We start from the raw sequence: 25,541 nt of genomic DNA on the forward strand, positions 1-25,541 counted from the left end.
TGTATGACTGAAACTCAAACATAAAAGTTTTGTAACTGTAGCTCAAGGTGATTCAATTAAAAAAAAAAGAAATACCCATGTTAAAATTCTGTTGGAATAAATTAATTCACAGTAGCACTGCACTGTCAGTGTAGCACTGTTATCCCATTGTTCATTAATTTGCTCGAGGGGGCACCAGTAACATCTCCATTGTGAGACTTGCTGTTAACTGTTTTTGGCATATCAAATACGCCACAGTAGCAGTAGAATTTTTTTTTTTTAAAGATTTTATGGGGATAATTATTTTGTCTATCACCATTTGATGTTGTTGAATTTGAAATTTTCTAACACACAATTACACATGGCAGCCATGGAGAGAGCTCAGGGCTCAGAGCCACATGCTTTACGTGCGCATGGACCTGACTGTGGGTCCTGGTCCCCAGCCCTGCTGCACCGAGCCAAACACCATTATCAGAGCAAGGCAGTATGTGTCTTGGTCGCCCTCCCTCTCTCAGCCACTCCTGAACACTGCCTCGGAGTAAAGAATTCCAAAGAAGAGAAATTATGTATGAGCCTGTAGAGATCATGTATATGCTCCATTAGAAATGTATATATTTTGGTAACGTATTTGTTTAACTCCATGTTAAAACATATGTGGTACGTGTATTTATTGAATGAAATGAGTCTAAAGAACCGTCTAATATCTTTCAGACTTTAAAATACCCAATTTTATTATTTTAAAGAGACACTGTTTTACAGGATTTGCTTTCTTATTTTTGGTTGGTCTTTCATGAACATTTGACACTGTTCTGCAAAGAATTTCAGGAATTCTTTTACTTTTTTGCTTTGTGGGTCACACCCAGTGATGCACAGGGCTTACTCCTGGCTCATGCACTCAGGAATTACTCCTGGCATTGCTCAGGGGACCATATGGGATGCTGGGAATCGAACCCGGGCCAGCCTCATGCAAGGCAAATGCCCTACCCGCTGTGCTATCACTCCAACTCCAATTTCAGGAATTCTTTACTCTAATAAGAAATGCATATTGAGGGGCTAGAGCAATAGCACAGTGGGTAGGGCGTTTGCCTTGCACGAGGATGACCCAGGTTCAATTCCCAGCATCCCATATCGTCTCCTGAGCACTGCCAGAGGTAATTTCTGAGTGCATGAGCCAGGAGTAATCCCTATGCATCGCCAGGTGTGACCCAAAAGGCAAAAAAAAAAAATGCATATTGAAATTAAAAACTTGCATGAGAAGTAAATACATTTGAGTACAAGGCAATACCCGAGGAACTATCAAGACACTGAAATGTTGGCCATAGAGCCAAATAATTGGCAAAATCTCATTAAGCACTAAGTCCACTTTTTTATGCTACAAATCTGGAATTATAGACAATGAAAGACATTTGTTGTCTCACTTGTAGTTTTAAAAATTATTTTATGTTATATAGAAACAATTCTTAGATTGATGAATGTGTAACTTTAAACTCTGACTACATTGAAACTCTTGTGCCATTTACTTTAGAAAGACACTCTACGGTCTGCCCGGCTTGTCTTCTTGGTGCCCCCTGTAATTTTCAGGGTCTAGGAGTTAGGTTGTTTTCTTTTTTTCCATTTCTTTTGGTTTGCATTCCACATGTGAGTGAAACCGTTTGGTAAATTGACTTTGACTTCCTAATTTCATTTTGTGTAAACCTCAGGTTTCATCCATTTTGCCCCCAAAGGCACAATTTTATGTTGTTTTTTTCCCCCCCATGGCAGAGTAATATTCTATCACCATATAGACCATAACTTCTTTTTCTAGTTATTTGTTCATGGTGTTTAGGTCAATTCCATGTTTCAGCTACAGCAAATAAATGCTATGTTCATAGGGCTGCAAATACCTCTTGATTTTTTTTTTCCTGTCATGCTAGGTTCATCAAATTCAGTTCCTCACACCTACTGAATATATGTTCTACCATGAAATCATGTCCCCAACCCTGAAAATACCTTTTTGAATAGTGTTTTTATGTCCTGTGGATAAACACCTAAGAGTGGTATTGCTGGCTCATCTGGTGGTTCCATATTTAATTTTTTATAGAATCACTGTTTCGTTTCCTATAAAGGCTGCATATAGGGGACCGAAGATCCTTTTCCTCCTCATCCTTGCTCACACTTGTTTGCAGTCTTTTTCATATATGCCATTATCACAGGTGTTAGGTGATAGTTTTTCAGTTGGCACTTCCCCATATAAGTGATGCTGAGTACTTCTCATGAGTCTGTGAGCCATCTGAATATCTTCTTTGTAGAAGTATAAGTTTTTTGCTCATTTGAAAAAAAATGAATTGCTTACTCTTTAGAAGGCATGTGAGTTTTGTGTATAGTGTAGATATCAACTTCTTGTTAATGTGTGACGTGAAAATAATTTCTCCTGATCACTCAGTTGTTACTCTCTTCATAGTAGTTTCCTTTGCTATATAGAAAGCTTTTCTTTTTTTTTTTTGATTCAATACCGTTTGTTCTTGCCTTTGTTTCTTTTGCTAATGAAATTGAGTTTTCAGAAATATCTCTGAGTCTTGGGGCTGGAGCAATAGCACAGCGGGTAGGGCGTTTGCCTTGCACACGGCCAACGCAGGTTCAATTCCCAGCATCCCATATGGTCCCCTGAGCATTGCCTGTGGTAATTCCTGAGTGCAGAGCCAGGAGTAACCCCTGTGCATCGCTGGGTGTGACCCAAAAAGCAAAAAACCAAAACAAAACAAAGAAATCAGAAATATCTCTGATTCTTGAGGTCCTGAGATATTCTTTTTTTTTATTTATTGAATTTTATGGCTTCAGGTCTAGTATCAATCTTTAATCTGTTTTGAGTACTTTTTTTTGTATACAGTGTTAGTGATCAAGTTTCATTTATTTATTTTTTTCCACATGGTAGTTCAGCTTTTCTAACTCCATTTTCCTAAGAGACTTCTTTCTCATTGTATGCTGTAGACTTCTTACTGTAAATTAGATGTTTTTCTGTGTCAGGGTTTATTTCTTGCTCTCTCTTCCTCTAGTTGGCATGCTTGTCTTTGTTCCTGAACCCTCCATACTACTTGAATTGCTCTTGCTTTGTAATATAGCTGCCAGTCAGGGAACATGATACCTCCATTTTTCCCCTTGACAGTTGCTTTGGCAGGTTAAGGTCTTTGGTGGCTTCATGTTTTATGAACATATTTTATCATTGTTTATCTCAAAAAGTACCACAATAATTTTGATAGGGATTGCATTGAATCTGTGACTTGCTCTTGGTAAGATGGCAGCTTTGATGTTGATTCTTCCATTCCATGATTATGTGATGTCTTTTTGTGTGTCTTCCATGACTTTTTCGAGATGCCTGGGGACTCCTGGTGTTGCTTGGCTTGAAAGTTCAGCACTAGGGCCTAGCTATTCAGTGCCTCTAGCCTAACAAGAGTGCTGAGGCCTACCAGGGCCTTCCTGGAGGTACTTAGGGGCCATGTGCCTGGCATTGCATAGGAACCTTGTGTGCCAGTGATTGAATTTGGGCTGTGAGCCTAAAAAGTCTATGCTTTAGCTCTTTGAGCTGTCTTCTAGACCACTTCTTCTCTTTTAGTAATACCTCATAATCGAAAGACAGTACTCTCACTATATGTAGAGTTTGCACAAAACCACTCAGATGGATACTTACTTAGCTTGCATGTTTTAACAATAATTATTCACAAGGCATATGTGACATTTTTATCAGATAAGACCTTTGATTCTTTTGTTGGCTGGAGATAAATTACCCCACTGTACTTCATCTGTTATAAGGATGGGACTCTTCATTATTTTTGAACGAAGAAAACACATGGTGTCTTTGATACTTCCTAGATCAAATGACAGTCTAAATCTTTTATATCACTATCAGTTTGCCTAATTGTACGTATTTTATTCTGTCTAAGTTACCTTCAGTCTTTGCCATCTGTCCAAGTAGTGACAGCTGGGAAGCAGAGCGAATCTACTCTATTCTAAAGGAGATTACTTGCCATCTCTTGGTTATATGCTTTCATACTTTTCTCTCCCAGCATGAACCCTCCCTGCTCCCAAAGTAAAGTACAGCATATATTAGATATAAAATATGGCTATTGTTTATTATAAATATATTTATAATTTTTTCTATAAACAAGATTTCTGAGTGAGCAGACTAATACCGAGCATCTGATGGATGCTAAATACTGTTTTGGGTGCCTTAATGCAGTTTAGTACTAAATTGATAAAACTTGATTTAGATAGAATGAGGAAATATCTTTCAGTAAAATTGCTACTGTTTTATCTTTATTTTCTTTATTTTATTGAATTGATACTGTTTTATAACACCACGTAGATTTCAGGTGTACAGATTTATATCTGATGCTTTTCTCCCAAATGGAGAACCAGTATGCAGAATCAACTGAAGCCATTATTAGTATTTTCTCCCAAGCCAGTTATGCCTTTTAGCTCTAAGACCATTAAGAGATAGAACTAAATATAGTTCATCTTACCATGTTAAATAGAAAGAAGAAAATTGTTGAAATTGATTTAAGTTTGCAATTTCATATTTTTCATGGTTTATAATTTATCAGTATTCTCCCTTAAAACTGAGTACAACAGTTGCTAACTTACATTTAACATTTTTATCAAAATCTCTTACTTGCATTTTGCTTCAAGAGATTCATGTGTAATCTCTCTTCTCTCTCTCTGTTTTTAACCATACTTCAGGAAGCAGTTTTAGAAGTATTCCTTGAACTGTGGGCAGTAGTTTGAGACTTCAGTGTTTCTACATCATTTCTCTTCCACAACTAGAAGCATAAAAAAGAAAAATATGTTTCTCCATGTCCTAGTTTGACCAGTAAACCACAACTAATTGCTAAACCACAGCTCATTTTCTCCCCACAAAGAATTTTATAAATCATGTTGGTACATTTTTCTGGTATTTCAGAGCCACAGTTAAACCCCAAATTTAAAACTGAGCTTAAGTTGCTTATTAAAAGTTTCGCTAAGAGTATTCAAGCAATGGTTTCCACATGTCGCTTGCAAAAACTTGGGACCAAGTGATCATCTCAGAGCTTAAATCAGTTGTGAAGGGAACAGGCCTAGAAAGTCCTATGAGCTGTATTAAATTCTTCACTAAAATTATGTGAATATAATAGTCTAAGTGAGGAATATGGGTGACCAGAACTCATACAGTAGGAATGAAAGTAGGAGAGTAGATTAAGTTTTTTCAGCAGGGGGTTGGTGATTGAGATAGGGGCTGAGAGACTAAGCTTTGTGTTTGTGATGACTTGTGGTGATGCCAGGAAAAGCAGAGAGGAATGGTTTTTGGATTTTGTTTTATTTCTGAGCGAAGGAAAATCAGAAAAAGATAATTGTGCTGAAGTTGAATTGCCTATGCGATTGAGAAGTATATACTGATTAAATTAGAGAAATATGAATCCTGTAGAGATCAGGAATATTTAAAGCTTTGAATGCAAATTTCAGAATCCTAGTAACAAAAGGAATAGAAGGTATCATATTTTTTTTGGGGGGGAGGAGCTTGTTAAATTAAAATACTATCTGGATGAACTGGAGAGTACAGTGGGTTAAGGCTTTGCTTTGCATGCTGCAGACTTGGTTTGATTCCTGATATCCTACATGGTTCCATGGGCCCACCACAAGTAATTCCTCTGTGCAGAGCCAGAACTAACACCTGAGCATTGGCCAGGTGTGGCCCCAAAACAAAATAATAACTAGAAATTTTTGTTTATGTTTTTCCACTATAGACATATGTCGCCAACATTCTGATTGCAGTGAACCCTTACTTTGACATTCCTAAAATATATACTTCAGATACAATAAAGTCCTACCAAGGAAAATCTCTTGGGACAATGCCACCTCATGTCTTTGCAATTGGTAAGCAGTTTAATTTTATCTTACTCTTTTTTTTCCATATATTGTACCTATTTTTAAAAAGTTTTCTTTTAGCTTAACAAATAAAACATGTCATTAGTTGAATATATGTATTTTGGAGGTCCTATGTAAGTTTTGACTGTATCATCATTGTTAGGAGTATATACCTTTCATAACCTGGGACAGACAATGTTTGCATCCAGTTCATGGGATATTTTATGTATCAGCATTTTCATTAAATGCCTGTATCCTTTTATGTCTGTTCCTCAAATGAGGGTGGACGCTTTGGTATTATAGACTCCTCGTTTCTATCAGCTCACTTTAAAGTATCCTTCATTGCTTTGACTCCCAGTCTTTCTACTCTTAGCCTGATCCTCTTATTAGCTTGATAAGAGCTAGTAAGAATAGACTTTTTTCATGCTTAATCTTACATTAGGGCTTTTCAGATCTAAAGACTTATAAATTGTAATTGGCATATGTCTTTTTGAAAATTGATGTAGAAAGGTAGTTGCCACATCACTGCCTTCTCAAGGCTCAAAGGAGCAAAGAAAAGGCATCACACACACACACACACACACACACACACACACTCTTCCCTCACAGCTGCTGACTACCAGTGTCATTCATTTTCAGAAGTTAACCAACTCTTTGGATTGACCATTATCAGAAGTTAAGTGATAACATGTTTCAGTCCTGCTGCCTAGTATAACTAGTTTCTCTTTGGATTTTCTCTTAATGCCTGTATTTTGGCGTGACCAAGGTTCACCTTCAGAACTGACTGGTCTGTTTGCTAAGTGCTGTTAAGTCCAGTGCCACGCAGATGAACTCTTGGTTCTAAGAAGCCCTGATGGACAGAAGCTTGTTTTCTGTCAACTAGAAAAGTAGTGCAAAATCTTTCAAACCTAAAATGATAGCGTTTTTATCAATGAAGAGATGCTGAATATTTAAAATGAAAATAAGGTTACTTTAATACTCAGTTACATAGTGCCAGAGGAAAAAAAAGTATCAACAAGATTCTGCAAATGTGGATGGAACAGATTGATGATAAATTGGTTCAAAGGATGGCTATGTACTCTTGCATGTTTTGCAGTTAGTCCTTACAAATAAAAGCCAAACTTTAATGACTTTTTCATATTGTCTGGTTTGTTTATAGCAAACGACTGTGGTCAAAAAATAGTCTTTAAGATTAAATTGGTCAGGATCTAATTTTGAATTAAAATATTTTAAGTTCAATGCCACTTTAATGTAATTAATTTTATTTAACTTTTCTATATATTCCTAATATTTAAGACATTTTATAGCTCAAATGAATGGATATGATGAAAATCATTAAAAATTGTATACATGAACATAAACTATAAAGTTAGAAAACTTAAAGCAGTTAGTATTGCCTATCTTTGAAATGCTAAAATATTCCATATTGTTTAAATTTAATAGTATAAAAGAGAAAAGCACAAATTTATTTGCAATTATGTATTTATCTAGTGAAGTAAAATAGTTTTGTTTAGAGAAATAGGAGTAGAGTGGACTCAAGAGAGGGAAAGTATACATCCAGATTGAGATGTGGGTGAGTTTCTTGCATTTTTGTGTATTTTTCCCTAGCATAATTTTTGGTTGCCAGATTTTTATTGGTAGTTCATTAATTCTTGCTTTGCTCTGGGGACTTCATTAGTTAGTATAGAGAGCATTTTAAAAATCCCTCAAGATTTGCTCTAATAGTAGGAAGAACTGAGCCACCCTTCCTAATATGGAGACATTCTAGTATATTCTAGTACAGAGGTAAGAGTTGTTTATTTGTGTTTCATATTACTTAGCTGTCAGGATCCTTTTTTTGTTTTTTGTTTTTTTGGGTCACACCTGGCAATGCACAGGGGTTACTCCTGGCTTTGTACTCAGGAATTACCCCTGGCTGTGCTCAGGGGACTGACCATATAGGATGCTGGGAATCGAACCTGGGTCAGCCTCGTGCAAGGCAAACGCCCTGCCCTCTGTGCTATTGTTTCAGCCCCTGTTAGTATTCTTTTAAGAGAGATTTTTAAGAATACTTTTGAATACTTTAAGTTTATATACTATATTTATATGTTTAATGCATTTTATAAATGTGTCATTTTGATCCTAGCTGATAAAGCTTTTCGAGACATGAAGGTGCTCAAGATGAGTCAGTCTATCATTGTATCTGGAGAATCAGGAGCTGGCAAAACAGAAAATACAAAATTTGTTCTCAGGTGAGTAGTATTCAGGTAACCTGGAACTATTTGAGCAGATTGATTTTTGTTTTCAAATGTTGCAGTAAAAATTTTGTAATGTGTTAATCATGCATTTGAAAAATTGTATCCAATACTTTTAGATTATTTGGTCTGTTTTCACATTGTAGATGTCACCTGTAATCTCCTACTGCATTAAGAGCATACTAAAATATTGATCTTGGGCTGGAGCGGTAGTTCAGCTGGTAGGGCATTTGTCTTGCATCTGGCCGAACAAGGTTTGATTCCCAGTATCCCATATGGTCCCCGAGCACCACCAGAAGTAATTCCTGAGTGCAGAGCCAAGATTAGACCCTGAGCATTGCTGGGAGCACTGCCTCCCCCACCCCTGCAAAGAAAGAGGTTGATCTTTAGTAAAAGCAGTTCTGATGTTGAATTCTAGCTAATAGTAAGGTGTGTATGTCTGTGAAGACGTGGGTATGTCAGAGCAGATCCACCGTTAAAATATTATTTCAGCTTCTTCCTTTGCAGTTAGTTTCAGTGTTTAATCACCTTTGTGGGAATCTTCCTAAGGAATAAGAACTTAATGTTCCTGAGTATAAACATCTGTTTATATTTTTTTCCACAGATCCTTATTTAGTTTTGGTTCAGTGAACCAATCAATGAACAAATGAATGGGTATGGAGACTAAGTGTACTTAAATTCTAAACATTAAAAATTGTGTCATAAAATAGACCATTTTAACTCTTGGTTCATTAGTCTTAAGTATTTTCACAATGTTTTAGAGCCCGTCTTCAGATTTTTAAATTGAAACTCTGCACCCATTAAACAGCACACTGTTCCTCAGAATTCTCAGCCCTGCAGCCCCTATTCTTCTTTCTGCTTCTCTGAATACCTTTTGTAATTGAATCATACAGTATTTGTCTTTCTCTAACTGACTTACTTCTTAGAATATTGTGACATGGCATAATGTCTCCTAATTTCATATTTGTTAGTAGTATGTAAGGCTCCATTACATGTATAGATCACATGTATTTTGTTTTGTTTTGTTTTGGGACCACACACAGTTGTGCCAGAAATGACCTCTGGTACTGCTTGAACTCTGGATGGCTGCCTGCTGTACTATTGTCCAGCCCCACTTTTTTTTTTCCTTCAACGGAATCACTGTGAGATACAGACTTGCAAAGCTGTTCATGATTGGGTTTCAGTCATGCAGTGTTCCAACACCTGTCCCTCCACCAGTGGACATCTCCCACCACTAATGTTCCGCATTTCCCTCCTGCCACCCTTCCGCAGTTTGTCTCTATGTCAGGCACGTTTCCTTCTCCCCCCCACCCCTCCCTACTCCTTTCTCTCTCTCTCTCTCTCTCTCTCTCTGTCTGTCTCTCTCTCTGTTTCTCTCTCTCTCTGTCTCTCTCTTTCTCTCTCTCTCTCCCTCTCCCTCTCCCTCTCTGCAGTACCATTGATGTTACCATGCTTGCTCCCTCACCCACTTTCAGCGTGCAATTCTTATCCAGTGTGATCATTTCCAATTCTCTTTGTCATAGTGGTCCCTTCTCTATCCCAACTGCCTTCTCCCCCAGCACATGAGGCCGGCTTCCAATCATGGACAAATCCTCCTGGCTCTTGATTCTAGTGTCCTTGTGTGTTAGGCTCATGTTACGTTTTTTTATATTCTACAAATGAGTCCAACAATTCTTTGTCTATCCCTCTCCTTCTGATTCATTTCACTCATCTTAATACTGTCCATGTCCATCTATTTATAACTTAACTTGCTTGAGAACTTCATTTTTTCTTAACAGCTGCATAGTATTCCATTGTGTAGATGTACCATAGTTTCTTGAACCAGTCATCTGTTCTCATAGCCCAGCTGATTTTTTTGATATAGGGCCACACCCTGGAGTGGGAATTTCACGCCCAGCAATGCTCTGCCCAATGGTATGACCCTGATTGTTAAGTGCTCGGGCCTGCAGTGTGGTATGAGGCCTTGACTGCTCCGGCACTGGGCCCACTAGATTAATATCTGGTAGTGCTGGGTGGGGAAGCATGTGGTCCTGGGGATTGATCCTAGGCTCTCACACATGTAAGGCATGTGCTCTTCACTTGAAGCCATATCCCAGCCCTACAACATTTTATTTACCCATTTGTTTATCAGAGAGCACTTGTGTTAGTTTCATTTTATCCAGTTCTAGTCAATAGCTGCTTAATTGGTCCTTTTGTAAAAAATTAAAAAAAATTTATTTTGGGTCACACCTGGCTCTGCCCTGGGGTCACTTCTGGCAGTGCTTGGAGGACTATACGCATTACTGGAAATTGAACCCAGGCTGGCTGCTTGCAACTCTTTACCTAGAGTTTGGGTGCCTGAAAGTCAAACAGCTGCATGTAAGGCAAGGAACTTTATCCGCTGTACTATCTCTCCAGCCCAGATAGGACTCCTTTTAAGTTTTGTTGTTATATGCAAAATGTATATACTCATCACTTGTTTGTATCAAATTAAGAGCTTGTTGTTGATGATTAACAATAACATTTCTAGTTAATTTTTCCCAGTAATTGTGAAATTCCTAGTAACTTCATATCTTACTCTTTCTCTCTTTAACATAAGTGATGAGTGGTGAGTTTGTGGTTCCTATATCCTTTGGAAGAGGAACAAGTAATTAAGAAGTGATGCACTTCGAATTAAGCATACACTATGAGCCAATGATTGCCCTTTATTTTGAAATGTGCCAAGCAAGTAGTCGCCCATCATGTTCTATCTTTGCCTGTATGATGAATGGTATACCTTGGGATTTGGTGTCAGTCACCTTTTTCTCTAGCCTTACAGTTAACAATAATGAATTGTCACTTAAGACTTTGGAATCCAATGTAGAAGTTGACTATTTCTGAGTAAAATATGTGGAATATTTAAAACTAAATAATCAGAATAATTATAATAATTAAAGAAATAATTCTGAATTAAGGCTGGAGAGATAGTACAGCTGGTAATGTTCCTTGCCTTACCTGCAGCTGAACTGGGTTCAATCCCTGGCATTCCATATGGTCCTCAGAACCCACCAGGATCCCCGAGCTCAGAGCAGGAGTAAATCCTAAACACAACTGGTTGTGGTCCCAGCCCTCCCCCGCCCCTCCTCCACCAATTTAATGTAAATGTAAATTTGAATGCAAAAGTCAATTCGTATAGAATTTTAAATATTTGATGGTATTATATTATAAACATAAAACATAATACATGCAATATTGTCATCTAAAAATCTTATCCTATTTTTTAAAAATAGATACCTGACTGAATCTTACGGAACAGGTCAAGATATTGATGATAGAATTGTTGAAGGTATTGTTAATTTTAAAACTTCTTATTTTTCACTTGTTTGGTATGTACAAATACTAGCTTAGGAGAATCCTAAAACAATCCTCTTGGTTTTCTGGCATGTTCTCTCAGAAGTATCAGAGTCTCTTCTGTGTCCTACAAATCTTTGCTCAGATATTGCCCGCTCATTTATTTAATAACTCTAGTCTCCATTGTTATCTGGGGTGTAATTAAAAGAGCAAAAAGAACTTCCATGGTCTTGTTTGTCATGTTTTTCTAAAGAAGAAGGGAGGGAGAGGCTAATTTGCCTTTTAGGGCAAATTATTGTAACAAAAGAGTGCAAAATACTAATAGATTTTTTTTTTCTAAGGAAGGTGCTATATCCTGTTTGGGGGTATTATATATATTACACTATTCAGCAAAAACTAGTAGATCAGGGGCAAGGGGATGTGACTCAAGTGGTTGAGCACAAGACCCTTGTGTGCAGCCCTGAGTTTGGTCAATAGGACCATGTACCCCTCCTGTCCCAGCACTGCCTGGGGACACCTGAGCATGGCCCTGAGTGATCCCTACCATAATACAAAGCAAAACAAATCCAGTCAATCACCAGTGATAGAATAGGGGAGACCCTGTGTTTGAGTTCCACCTTTTCACCAGTGGCCAATCCTGTGGGATTCACAAATCAGGCCCCCTTCTGAAAGATGGTCTGGATATGGTAGCAATTTCTCAGTCTTAAATGCTCTTAGTTTTGTGAGTGACACTACTAGGGAATGATCACTTAAATGGTTTAGGACTAGTTCTCTACTGTGGATAAAATTTAAAAAATAAGATAAATGGACTTACAAAGGACATAAGGAATACAGTGTCGGTAAACATTATTAAGCAATTTAGGAGGCTTTGGATGAAGATAAAGTAAAATGAAAACCCCATGCTAGTTTGCATCTCCTTGGGACCATAGTAGGTAGAAAAATACAGTCTAATGACCTTTTCTCCAGTCATGGATGTGTGTGATTATAAAATTATAACAATTACAAGTCTACATTTGTTAATTGGACTTCATTTTCATTTTTAATTTTTGCTGGTTCTGAGGTCACTCCCTGTGATGCTCAGGGATGCACCACGGTGTTGCATGAAATGAGCACATCTTCAGCACAACCTCAGCTGAAAGGGATTTGATTTTATTAAAAATATTTTTTACTCTGGTATTGGAGTGATAGCACAGCAGGTAGGGCGTTTGCCTAGCACGCAGCCAACCTGGGTTCGATTCCTCCATCCCTCTCGGAGAGCCAGGCAAGCTACCAAGAGTATCCTGCCCCCACGGCAGAGCCAGGCAAGCTCCCCGTGGCATATTCGATATGCCAAAAACAGTAACAACAAGTCTCACAATGGAGACGTTACTGGTGTCCACTCGAGCAAATTGATGAACAATGGGACGACAGTGCTACAGTGCTACTCTAGGTCAGAGCAATAGTACAGCAGGTATTGCATTCGCCTTATATGTGGCCAACCTGGATTTGATCCCTGGCATCTCATATAATCCCCTGAGCACCATCAGGGGAGCAGTCCTAAATGCATAGCCAGGAGTAACCCCTGACTAGTTTTGAATGTGGTCCAAAACCAAAAACTGGTTTTTAAAATTCTTCTTGATGGATTTTCAACACCCTTGTTCTGAGAATCTATTCTGGATAATTCTATGTGTTCAACTTATTTAGATTTATATTGGACACATATGTGTGTCCGAAAAGTGAGTTAGCTGATAATGTTCTTGCTGTATTTTATCACAGGAGGGATGCTGTACCATGTATCATGATCACCTCTTGTAGGGCTGATGTGCTTGTGTAAATATTAAAATTTTTAGGAAGTAATCTTTTCAGTTTATGTTTTTGGGGAGTCACACCAAGCAACATGAAGAGCTTACTCCTGGCTCTTTGCTCAGGGATTACACCTGGTGGTGCTCAGGGGACCATATGGGATACTGTGGATGGAACCTGGGTTGGCTGAATGCAAGGCAAGCACCCCAACTGTTTTACTGTTGCTCCAGCCTTAGAAGTTGTTTGTTTGTTTTTGTTTTTGGTTTTTTTTTTTGCTTTTTGCTTTTTGGGTCACACCCAGTGATGCACAGGGGTTACTCCTGGCTCTGCACTCAGGAATCACTCCTGGCAGTGCTCAGGGTACCATATGGGGATGCTGGGAATCGAACCTGGGTAGACCATGTGCAAGGCAAATGCCCTACCCGCTGTGCTATCGCTCCTACATATTGCTCCTATATATAAAATAAGCCCTAGTAGTTATTTTTAAAAGTTAGTTAGACATTTTGTAATTTAGTGGTGATTTTTTTAACAAAATCTTGTTTCTTGAAAAATATTTATGTTACCTTTGTATATTTTTAAAGTAAGTTTTTAGTAATCTGCAATTATTAGAGCCTGAACCAGTGAGCCTAAATTTATAAGGAATTAATCATAAATATTTGTAGGATTTGACATAATGTGGAATTCTTTAATTCTATGTTTTGAGAATTAAAAAAATTATTAACGAATGAAATGCATATCTTGTAATTATTATTTATGCCAGGTTTTATGAAATATTCTCATTTATTTCTCATTAGCTAACCCACTCTTAGAAGCCTTTGGAAATGCAAAAACTGTTCGAAACAATAATAGCAGTCGATTTGGAAAATTTGTAGAAATACATTTCAATGAAAAGGTAGGTGAAATCGTTTGGGGACAACTTTTTGGGGAATTTTGAAAAATACAAGGCTCTTTATAAAATTAGTTCTGTATTTGATTAAACTTCTGGTAGTTCTGTTAGCTTTCTATTACTTCTAATATTTAAGGAAATATTTATGTTTACTATCACCTCAAGATTCTCTTAAACTTCCTTTAAATAAAAATTCCCCCTTTTATTTAATTAATAGAACAACCTCTTTGATAGCATAGTATTAACTATCTTCCTTTGTCCATACAAAAAGGACATTGCTTTAGAGTAAACTATTCAAAAGATATAAGGAGAGGAGGAAGGCAATTATTAACTTACAATACAAGTTCAGTGTCCTAGAAGGATCTGACCTTACAAATGAACAGAACCTGATTAGGAAAAAAAGCTGATTAACTGGTTGGGAAAGAGAGCATAGAGAGGAGGTTACAGATAAACAAAGGAATGGGAGTGACTCAGGAACACTGTGATAGGTATAACTCGATAAACCTGAGCTCCCTGTGGTAAGGAAGAAAGGACAAACCAATGTTAACTGAGCCCTTCAAGCCTGCTCGGATCATCGGGACTGGGCCTCTTCTGCCCAGATTCCCCATTTTTTCAGTAGCTAGGTGGTCACATTCAGGGACTACCCCCCCCCCCCCCCCACCCACGCCATGTAATCCCACCAACGGCCAACGGCCAACATCCAGAGACTATAAAACCAAGCTCCTGGAAGACATAACCTAGTTCTCCCTCTGGGAAAACCTGGCAAGCTACCGAGAGTTTCCTGCCCACATGAGAGAGCCTTGCAAACTCCCCATGGCGTATTTGTGTGCCAAAACCAGTAACACTGATGGGTCTCATTCTCCTGACCCTGAAAGAACCTCCAATGCGGCACCATTGGAAAGGACGAATAAAAAGAGGCTTCTAAAGTCTCAGGGCTAGGATGAATGGAGATGTTACTGAGATTGCTCGAGAAATTTGACAATCAATGGGATGATGATGATGATGATGATGATGATGATGATGAAGAATAGAGCAACCTCTTTGATAAATATTTATTGCAAAATATAAATAATTTAGCATTTTTATATTAGGCTTTAAATGTAACATTGTACTTTTTTTTGTGGGGCTGGGGAATCAAACCCTGAGCCTCATACATATTAATCAAGCCCTAGATTGCCACTGAAGGATATTCTCAAACCCCAATAACAATGTACCCCAAATGTAACACTGCATTTTCTCTTTTGTTTTCTAGAGTTCAGTTGTTGGAGGATTTGTATCCCATTATCTGCTAGAGAAATCTAGGATCTGTGTTCAAGGCAAAGAGGAAAGAAATTATCACATATTCTATAGGCTGTGTGCAGGTGCTTCTGAGGATATTAGGGAAAAACTTCATTTGAGCTCCCCTGATAATTTTCGGGTAGGTGAAATGAAAGAAGCTTTCTACAACTTTTGCAATTTGAATTTTTTTAGTTCTGGAACTTTATTTTAGTTTTGTATGACTTTCAATCAAGGATAGAACAACGGCTGTTCTAAATAAAGCCCTATTGAGCTTTACTGCTGAGTTATATGAAACAATGTAGGAGAAGGTACATTATAATACAGGTAAAAATATATTAAATCCATTATCAATTTAAACTGAAGAAAAATTACAATAGCTTTTTAATATTAGCTTTTTTTTTCTTTTTGGGTCACACCTGGCAATGCACAGGGGTTACTCCTGTCTCTGCACTCAGGAATTACTCCTGGCGGTGCTCAGGGGACCATATGGGATGCTGGGAATCGAACCCGGGTTGGCCGAGTGCAAGGCAAACGCCCTACCTGCTGTGCTATCACTCCAGCCCCTTTAATATTAGCTTTAAAAGTTGATCATCAAATTAACAATTAGTAAAGGCACCATGATGATCTTTTAAAATTTATTAAACACCAAATGCTATTGATTGCTCAGGGGGTGCCAGGCATTTTTCCAATGTTAAACAGATAAGTGAGACACAGATTTTCCTCCTGAGCAACTTCGATTTTGCTAAGAACACAAATACACAACCCAGTATGTTGAAAATAGTGATTTACTTATACAGGGATAGTCTGAGGACTTTGGGAAAGCTCACGGAACCCAGAGAAAGACAAAGGATGCACGCTTCGCCCACCGCCAGAAGAAAGACTTGATATTTGATAAGGGTTTTTTTTGGGGGGCGGCGGTTAGGAATTTTATTAACATTAATAAATATGGGGAGCTATTTTTGAGTAGACTCTAGACCCTAAAATAATATGCTGAATTATAGAGTTGTACTTGGTATTATTTGAGTTATACCAAATGGGAATATTTTATTTTCAAATGATGAGGGATGGCTGTATTCTTGGTAGTCTCAGAATAATGAACTAGTAAAGGCAGGAAGCAAATGGTAAAACAGGAAGCAGTGGGAAGTTAGGATAAAGAATTTGTTCTTATGTGATGAATAAAGAGCTGCTGAAGGGCTCTGACTAGAAAACTAGGTTGATACTTCTGGCTTGAACATGGAGAATAGCTTTGACAAGTTATCAAATGAACAGAAATTGAAGGAGTTGATATAATGGTTAAAAACATAACTATTGCGTATGTGGCAGCTATTTAGTACCTGAATTTGAGTAGCAATAGTTGGGTAGCAGAGGAGAGGGTATGTGAAACATTTGGAGGTCATATTATAAGACTTGGGTAGAGAATGAAGAGTCTAAGATGATTTCCCCTAATTTACCACAGGGTAACTCAGTGGACATAAATACCATTATTTGAGCTAGATAGAAGGTTTATGGAATATAGGATGAGTTTTGTTTTGGAGGGGAGGAATCATTTAAGTAAGTGCAGCTGTTTGGAGAATGGTTGAGTGTAATCACCTTAGCATTTGGCTGGAAAGAGAGAGAGGTTTGGCAGATATCAGTACTTTGGTGGTGTTTACTCTCAACAGTGAGCAGATGAGATTGTTGAAAATGATTACACAGTGTTGAAAGTATATTCTAGGATCCAAACTTGGGAGTCAAAAGGGGATAAGCAGATAAATAGTTGTTGCCCCAGAAAGAAAACAAAGGAAGGACTGTAATTAGAAGTAAATGAAGTTTCAAGAGGTAGTGAGAGGGGGAGAGATAGCATAATTTACAAATTCTCAGTTAGACAATAGCATCTGTATGTAGGATATATGGGAGAATGGGTGGGGATCAGGTTTGTGCCATTTAAATTGCAATATAGTTAAAGACTGTATGTGTGATGTAGTTCACAGACACTCTCTGTGTGTGTTTGGACATTACAATTATGCACACTTTGTTTATCGTTATAGATGCTTCTGTTTGCTACTTCAAGCAGTTATTTTTGATGTGTATTTGGAAACATTTAAACTTTAAACTGTTTAGAATACTTAAAAACTGAATTTTTTTTTTAAATTTTGAAATGTTCAATGTTCTTTTGAACTCCCCAAATGGAATTTAAAGTGAATTGCCTTTCTTATCATAAAAGAATAGAGGAGTGTTTCTAAATGATTTTTAAAAAGAATATAAGATACTCTGAGTAATGTAAAATTTAGTATTGTGACTTTTTTTAACAGTGAGTTAATAATAAAGGGATGTAACTAGTCTTATCTTACTAGACCATCTGTTTTTCCTTGGAAACTTGAGTGCATAGGATACTGTGTGTGTCGTGTTGCACAGCCTTTTCTGACACGGTGGTAGGAATCGCAAGAGGGCAACTACTGAAATTTTTTATCAGCTCAGAGAGTTTCCTGCCTTTGTATTTCAGTGCGGAGGTCTGCATCCTCTTACATAGGTCCTTTTACTGGAGAGAGGGACCAGGAAACAGCATTACCTTTCACCTAAATACATCTGTGAGCCTGGGTACTCCTCTTACAGTGGCGTATACTTAGACCACTGTGTCTCTGTCCCCAGATGATTCTGTCTTAAAGCTACTTGAAGGAAGAGTCAATGATTTTATGTTCTTCAGTAGTTCAGTAGTGCCTGGTTATAATTCATAGATGTGGTTGTAAAGGCAAAGGAGAATCTTCCAGTAGGGTAAACACTTAGATTTATTTGTTTATTCATTTATTTTGTGGTCCAGAGAGGGCTCAGCAGATTTGAACACACATTACTTTGCATGTGTCAGCCCTGGATTCACTCCTGGGCCTGGAAAATCCCCGAGCATCACCATTAGCTCCCCATGAGCACAAAGGTGGACATAGCCTTCAAGCACTCGTGAAAAGTGACCTCAAAACAACAACAAAAATTTTGTCATTGTATTCAAATTAGTATGTGAAAATTAGAGAGCTATCTAATTTATCTATCTATCTGAAAACATTCACATTAACTGCACATATAGTTAAAAGCTTTGTTATTCAAAAAATTGGAACATGTTAGATTTTACTTTTATTTTTTTGAGGACCCTCCCCAAGTTGTGCTCAGGTGGGCTGTAGATCCAAGGCAGGGGGCTAAGGATGATACTGGTGCCCTGTGATGCTGGGGATTACCCAGCCTACCCCAGCAGTGTTCGGGGCCTACAGAACTGTACCTAAGATACTCAGAATTGAATCTGGGTCAGGCATATGTCAGCCCTGCTCCTTGGTGGTTGTACTGACTCTTGAACCCCAAATCTGTGTTTTATAAAAGTGTTCATTACAGCAATGTAGAACTCCTTAATATAAATAGAAGGTTGGGTAGGATGGGAATGGATGGCACAAATAGATCAAAGCTTTCTAGTGATAGAAAAATTGGAAGAAACAAGTGTTTTTCTTAGGTTTAATTATAGGTCCGCCCACCTACAAACCAAGTATTTGACAAAGTAGTTGTTGGCAGCACGATAAAAATCCTGTTAGCAAAGAAAACATTTCTTTTTTGTTATTTATGTCTAAAATTACTATTACAAAGTAAAGTAGCTCTTTTTGAAAATGCCCTTTGAAAATGCTTGCAGTGTTATTGCTCCTTCATTGTCTTTTATATTTTACCCCCAAAGATTCTGGGAAAGAAAGTAAAACACACTGCAGTTTATTTTCTGATTTTAATTGTATTTTAATGTCTCATTATAATAGAATGGGAAAGATGATATCCATCATGTAAGATATAAATTTGTCTTCAAATCACTGAAAATTGAATAAACATTTTTCTTAATACTTGTATGATTAGTCAGTGTTTGAGCTTAGAATTTATGTGATGATACAGTGAGTGAAATATTGAAGTGATTTAAAAGAAGTTGAGATGTTTAGAAAATTTACCAAACTGTTGCATTGTGCTTCCTTCCTGATTCCCTCTCCCAGACTTTTTGAAATATGAGTAATATATTGTATTTGAGTTCTGTGTAATATTTTCTTAGTTGTTTCTCTTGTTCATATTTGGAAGACAAATTAGCCTTTCAAAGGTTCTGGCTAGCAAAGAATAGCATTGAGATAAGAGTTGAAATTGATGGAACTGGAGTGATAGCACAGCGGGTAGGGCATTTGCCTTGCATGCGGTCGACCTTGGTTCGATTCCCAACATCCCATATGGTCCCCGGAGCACCGCCAGGGGTGATTCCTGAGTGCACCAGCCAGGAGAAACCCCTGTGCATTGCTGGGTGTGACCCAAAAAGCAAAAAAAAAAAATAAAATAAAATAAAAGAATTGAAATTGATGTTTGAAAACTTATGAAATAAGTGATATGCTTTATATATTGTTATCAGTAAATATAGAAGTCATTTTGAAGATCTGATTGTAAAAATTTTTAAGTGAAGAAAACAATTCAAAATACTTAATCAAAATATGTAGATTCTTATTTGGTATTTATTTTGTAGAAGGTAATTTTATTTATAAATTGTATTTTAAATAAGTACTTTTAAATAAGTTTAATTTTAAATAAATCTATTTTAAGTAGATAGTTAAGAATAAGATTTAAGTAGGAAAATATGGTATTGATTTTTATGTTAATAATTTCACCTACTTTCAGGAATTAGGATTTTTAATATAACTTGTTTAACTAGTAGCGGTAAATGTTGATAGTACATTGTATCCACATACAAAAATTATAACTGTATGTAGTGATGAATTAAGTAACTAGATTTATTGTGATCATTTTGCAGTACCTGTCAAATCATGTTGTACACTTGAAACTAATGGTAAATGTCAATTATACCTCTAATAAAAAAGAAAAAGATCTAAAAAACATACAATGCCAATTTCAATTAATTGAATGATACATCATTTTTAGAAATTAAGGTTAATATTTTTGATAAATTGTGTTTTGTTTTTTGTATTGTTTTCTCATAGATTATATTTGCTAATTACATTTGAATTTCTTTGTCATAGTATTTAAATCGAGGCTGCACTAGGTACTTTGCTAACAAAGAAACTGACAAGCAGATTTTACAGAATCGAAAAAGTCCTGAGGTATAGTATTTTTTTTTAATTAAACTCTTTAATATAAAAAATCATGGTCAAAGATGCATTCTAAAATTTTGGAGATCAAGTAATACTATTTATAGGCTTATACTTTAAAACACTAATCTCTTACAGTAACACTTGAACACTTTCATTGGTTTCTGTAGAAGCAATAGGTTCAAGTTCTTGGTTAGACTTCAGAGCACTGCTTTCCTCTTATTTTTGCCAACATAAAGTTATTAAATGGTCTAAGAATTATCCTTTTGCTTGGATTTTAGAAATTTATTCTCAAAGGGATGAAGTGTAAAATACATCTTTCATAATCTGTTGTCTACTTAGAGATAGAGCTAAGAAATAGAGCAAGCATTTGTGGGAATGATTCTTAATGTGTTGTGCTTCTCTTTAAAGTCACATTTCTACAACTGGGAGATGGCTCAAAGGGCTGGTGTGCTTTTCTTGGGTGAACCCTGGTTCCTGCTCAAGGGAATGACCCTTGAGTAGTAAGAATAACCTTTAGGTAACACTGGGTATAGCCCCCAAACTGAAAAACAAGCAAATAAAAACCCTAGGCTTTCTCACATTTCTATATTATGGAAAATTTCTGTGTAGCTGTTCAAATTATTAGATTTCTAAGAGTAATCACAGATAGTTCTGTTAAATATTATTTAAAAGACATTAAATACATAATCTGTAATAATTTTTAAAAATTTAACATGTGTTTTAATTGTATAAATTTGCATTTTCCTTGGGAACTTAGATTAAAAATACTAAGTCAGGATGATAGATACTAATTCTTATTTTCTATTAATTTTACTAAAATACCTGTAAGTGAATATTTTTTACCACAGTCAGTTTTTTTTCACAGTCAGTATTTAATGCTCCTGATTTGTGAGCCGTATCTCTTGATTCTCTTCAAAATATATGAGATGAATTATGCATGTAATTCATTATTAGAAAAGAACAGAAAACAAGTAAAATTATTTTGAATTCTAAATTGATGAGTCTACGGTTAATATTTTTTTTGAGGCTAACACTTATCATCTTTTAATACAAGTATCTAAATTATAAACCATAAACTTTGCATTAGATAATGGATGAGACTTTACAAAGCAGCATTAATATTTATTATAAGACATCATCGAAATACAAAAGTTGTGATCTCTCCAGTAAGATAATAGATATATATCTTAGTGAGACATTGCTACTGTCCCAAAGGAAGATATTAGATGTCACTTTTGGAATCTCGTGAAAATCATGGAGGGAAAGTACATTAGTTTTATTCTCCCAAGAGAAACGTGTTTTTTTGTACTCTCTTAAAAAGAAAATAAATGTATTTGTTCTGATTCTAGAGCTAACATACTTAGATAGGAATCTTGTTTATGTTATTGAGTGCATATGTAAAACAATGTAAGTGAACAACGGATTAATGTGTTTAAATTGCTTTTTGTGTCCTTATCAGGAGGATAAGGTGATCATTTTGACTAATTAGAATCTTTTGCATAGTTTCTATTTGAGTGTCTTTTAGCTATGTGTAAATTTAAAAGAATGCAGCATTTTTAGTCTGCCATAATACAGTGTGTTCATTAATATTTGATTAGAATGAATTATTAAATGAATTAAACAATTACAAGACTAAAAATTCTGCATGATATGCATTTTCTGCAAGTTTTGGCTGCATGTGATTGTTGGCTTATTTTAAGAAGAAAATTACATTTCTTTAAGACATTTTCCAGAACTTCCACACAAGCATAATTGAACATTTTAAAGAATCATGTGGCAAAATAAATCATAATTTTAGTTGGGACACAATTGACAACTTTTGGGGAATAAAGACGGGGAAATCCTCTCATAAAGGTGTCTATAACGGCTAGTTAATTATGATACACTGTGCCTAATATGAATTTTACTTACTGATTCCCAAGTTCTGGAAAATTTTTAATCAAACCTCTTTGTCTTTTATCCAGTAACTTTTAAATTTATAGTTTCTGCGGGCCTGATTAGTTCTTCCCATTTAATGAATTTATTTTAGTTGTAACAAATGAATACTTTAGGTGGATTTTTTTTTAGAAGATAAAGCAAATTTTTTGCCTTATTTTTTTCTGAAGTATTTTCAGTCATTTCATAAGTTACTATAGTAAGTAAACTAATACATTTTATCATGTTCGTTTACACAGAAAGCTGTATTTCCACATAAGTTAAGCTTATATATTTGCAGAAATAAAGGCTTAAAAAAATAATTCACAGGCAATGAAAGATTCCTTTTAGGGTTTTTTACTAATTATTACTTTGAATCTTGATTCAATTGAAGCAATTTACCCAAAGGAATATAGTGACAAGTTTAAATTACTTTTTCCTCAGTTATTTTTGACTTATGGGTTCAGTTTATTCATTTTAGCCACTGATAATCCATTTCCTCCTAAATTTAAGATTTTATCTAATATCCTAATATTATAGCATCATTATTAACTTGGAATTTAATCAGAAAATATTTTACTGTATTTTTTATTGTACTTTTTATTGAGATCATTGTAGATTATGTGTAGTTGAAAGAAAGAATAATTCAGAGAGATCCTATGCCACTTAGCCCAGTTTTTTAACGTGTTAGAATATTAAAGTTTTCCCATTGGCATTTTTATTTTGCATGCTATGTAGTGCATTAATAGACTTTATGTAGTTGGCTTGGTATACTTAAATTCTATAAAGATCACTTTAAACGTCTTCTTGTTTTGTAGAATCTTAAGGCAGGTTCCTTGAAAGATCCTCTGTTAGACGACCATGGAGATTTTATTAGAATGTGTACAGCCATGAAAAAGATTGGTTTGGGTGATGAAGAAAAGCTTGATCTGTTCCGTGTAGTGGCTGGAGTTCTGCACCTTGGAAATATTGATTTTGAGGAAGCCGGCAGCACCTCAGGTTTCTTTTTTTGTATTTTTTGGTTTTATTTCACTTTGATTTGCTTTAACAAGGAACATAAATAGAAGTTCTTTCATGTTATTATCAAATATAAATTGAATCTTGTTTATTACAAGTGTGATAATGCCCTAAAATTTGGGAACATCCTGTTTTACATGTGACTCTTAATAGAGAAGTTGCTGTTATTGATTATGATAAGCTCTGTTTTGAGAGAGTAAACCACTCATTTTATGGTTGATAAGAAAATGACTTTTAGGATTATATTTTGTTGATCAGTTGGGATAGGGACTACATGGCTATAAAATCTAAAATAAGGACCTTTATGGCATAAAATTGACAACAGTGAATTTTTTTTTCTTTTTGGGTCACACCGAGAGATGCTCAGGGGTTATTTCTGGCTCTGCACTCAGGAATTACTCCTGGCAGTGCTCAGGGGACCAAATGGGATGCTGGAAATCAAACCTAGGTCGGCCATGTGCAAGGCAAATGCCCTACCCGCTGTGCTATCGCACCAGCCCCGAGATTTTGTTTTTTTTTTTTTAATAGCATCATTTTATATAGTAGTCAGTGTCATGGATTTTAACTCAGATCTCAGAAACTCTGAGACTTGGCTTTTAAAAAAAAAGTAAGAAGAAATTATTCATGAAAGTGCATTTGAAGTGAAAAGAACATTTAGAAATGTGTCTGCTATGTACGAAGCCCTTCATATACTGTATTTTCTCACGTACATCATACAAATAATTTAACCATAATAAAGATGATTTCAGGGATATTATCTCCATTTAACACAAACGGAACTTGGCAGAAAGGAAATAATAATGAATATTAGTGAGTTTGTGAATGTGAGAGCTGGGTTCTGGTTCACCTTGTCTGACGAGGTACTTGTGATATTTGTCTGTCTGTACCATCAGACACTGAACCTGCCTTAGAGCCGTGATCTGCAGTAAACAGATGGAAACAGACATTCTGTTTTTTTTCTGTGGGTGGGTCTCCCCAGATAAGCAGTGTTCAGGAGATCTGGGGGGCTCCCTCTTGGCCCACCAGACTGGCAGCTCAACTAGGTTGACGGTTCAAGGATGTGGTGCTGCACTTGGCTGTTCTCACAGGACCCTGTCGTTCTGAGACGTAATCAAGGTAGCCTGTGCCCTGACCACTGTACAGTCTCCCGCCCCTGTAATAGGCATCCACAGTGACTCTCAGACTTAATGTCCTGTGATGCTGAAAAGCCTCATAAAGTAGTGTGTCAGACAAATGCTCTTGAGCCATACTGCTTCACCGTGTGCTGCCAGGGACTTAATTTCCCTCTTTAGATCTTTGTTTCCACACAACTATAAACTGTGGACAATAACATTCCTTACCTCATGTTATAAAGAGGAATCACTGTCATCATCATCGTTGTCATCACGTTGCTCATTGATTTGTTCGAGCGGGCACCAGTAACATCTCCATTGTGAGACTTGTTGTTACTGTTTTGGGCATACCGAATACGCCATGGGTAGCTTGCCAGGCTCTGCCATGTGGGCGAGATACTCTCGGTAGCTTGCTGAGCTCTCCAAGAGCGGCAGAGGAATCGAACCTGGGTCGGCTGCGTGCAAGGCAAACGCCCTACCTGCTGTGCTATCACTCCAGTCCATAAAGAGAAATAAATCACTTAAACATTTGTAAAATGGTTATGTTCAAATACTTAATGTCTGATACATTGTGAACACTGTTCATTCTGTTTTTGGTTTTTGGGCAGCATCTGATGGTATTTAGGGCTTACTTCTGGCTCTGCTTTCACTCCTGGCAGGGTTGGGGGGACCGTAATGGGTATGGGGGTTATACCTGGCTCAGCTAACATGTAAGGCAAGCATCCAATCTGCTGTACTACCACTCTGGACCCTGTAAGCTTTGTGTTTTCAATGAATAAAATAGAATTAAAATAGCTCTATTTCAAATGGAAGTGAAAAGGGTCAGAAAGCGCTGTGGCTAACTCCTGTTTGAGTCCCTAGCACCACATATGGTTCTCATGTACCATCAGGGTGTATTCCGGAGTACAGAGTCACGAGTAGCTCCTGAGCAAATCCCGGTGTGGGTCAGCACCACTCACCAACAAAAGCAATTACATCCTCACTGTGAAAAAAGATTTTTTAATCAGTTTTTCTGAGGGGATTTGAAATTTTATTTTGAAAATGAAATGAATGAATACACATTTGTTCCACAACA

General features: G+C 36.6%; 1 protein-coding gene across 2 annotated transcripts in view; it reads left to right on the forward strand.

The window, feature by feature from the left end:
• MYO6 (myosin VI) overlaps positions 1-25,541 on the forward strand; it is a 151,185-nt gene that overhangs the window by 65,821 nt on the left and 59,823 nt on the right. For both annotated transcript variants that reach the window (XM_055134700.1, XM_055134699.1), the window contains exons 5-11: positions 5,733-5,862; positions 7,979-8,084; positions 11,336-11,391; positions 13,973-14,070; positions 15,317-15,481; positions 20,352-20,432; positions 23,156-23,336. In XM_055134700.1, coding sequence (XP_054990675.1) covers positions 5,733-5,862; positions 7,979-8,084; positions 11,336-11,391; positions 13,973-14,070; positions 15,317-15,481; positions 20,352-20,432; positions 23,156-23,336 — 817 coding nt within the window. The remainder of the gene's footprint in view (positions 1-5,732; positions 5,863-7,978; positions 8,085-11,335; positions 11,392-13,972; positions 14,071-15,316; positions 15,482-20,351; positions 20,433-23,155; positions 23,337-25,541) is intronic.

This window comes from Sorex araneus, chromosome 4 (genome assembly GCF_027595985.1).
Source record: "Sorex araneus isolate mSorAra2 chromosome 4, mSorAra2.pri, whole genome shotgun sequence".
Classification (NCBI taxonomy): domain Eukaryota; kingdom Metazoa; phylum Chordata; class Mammalia; order Eulipotyphla; family Soricidae; genus Sorex; species Sorex araneus.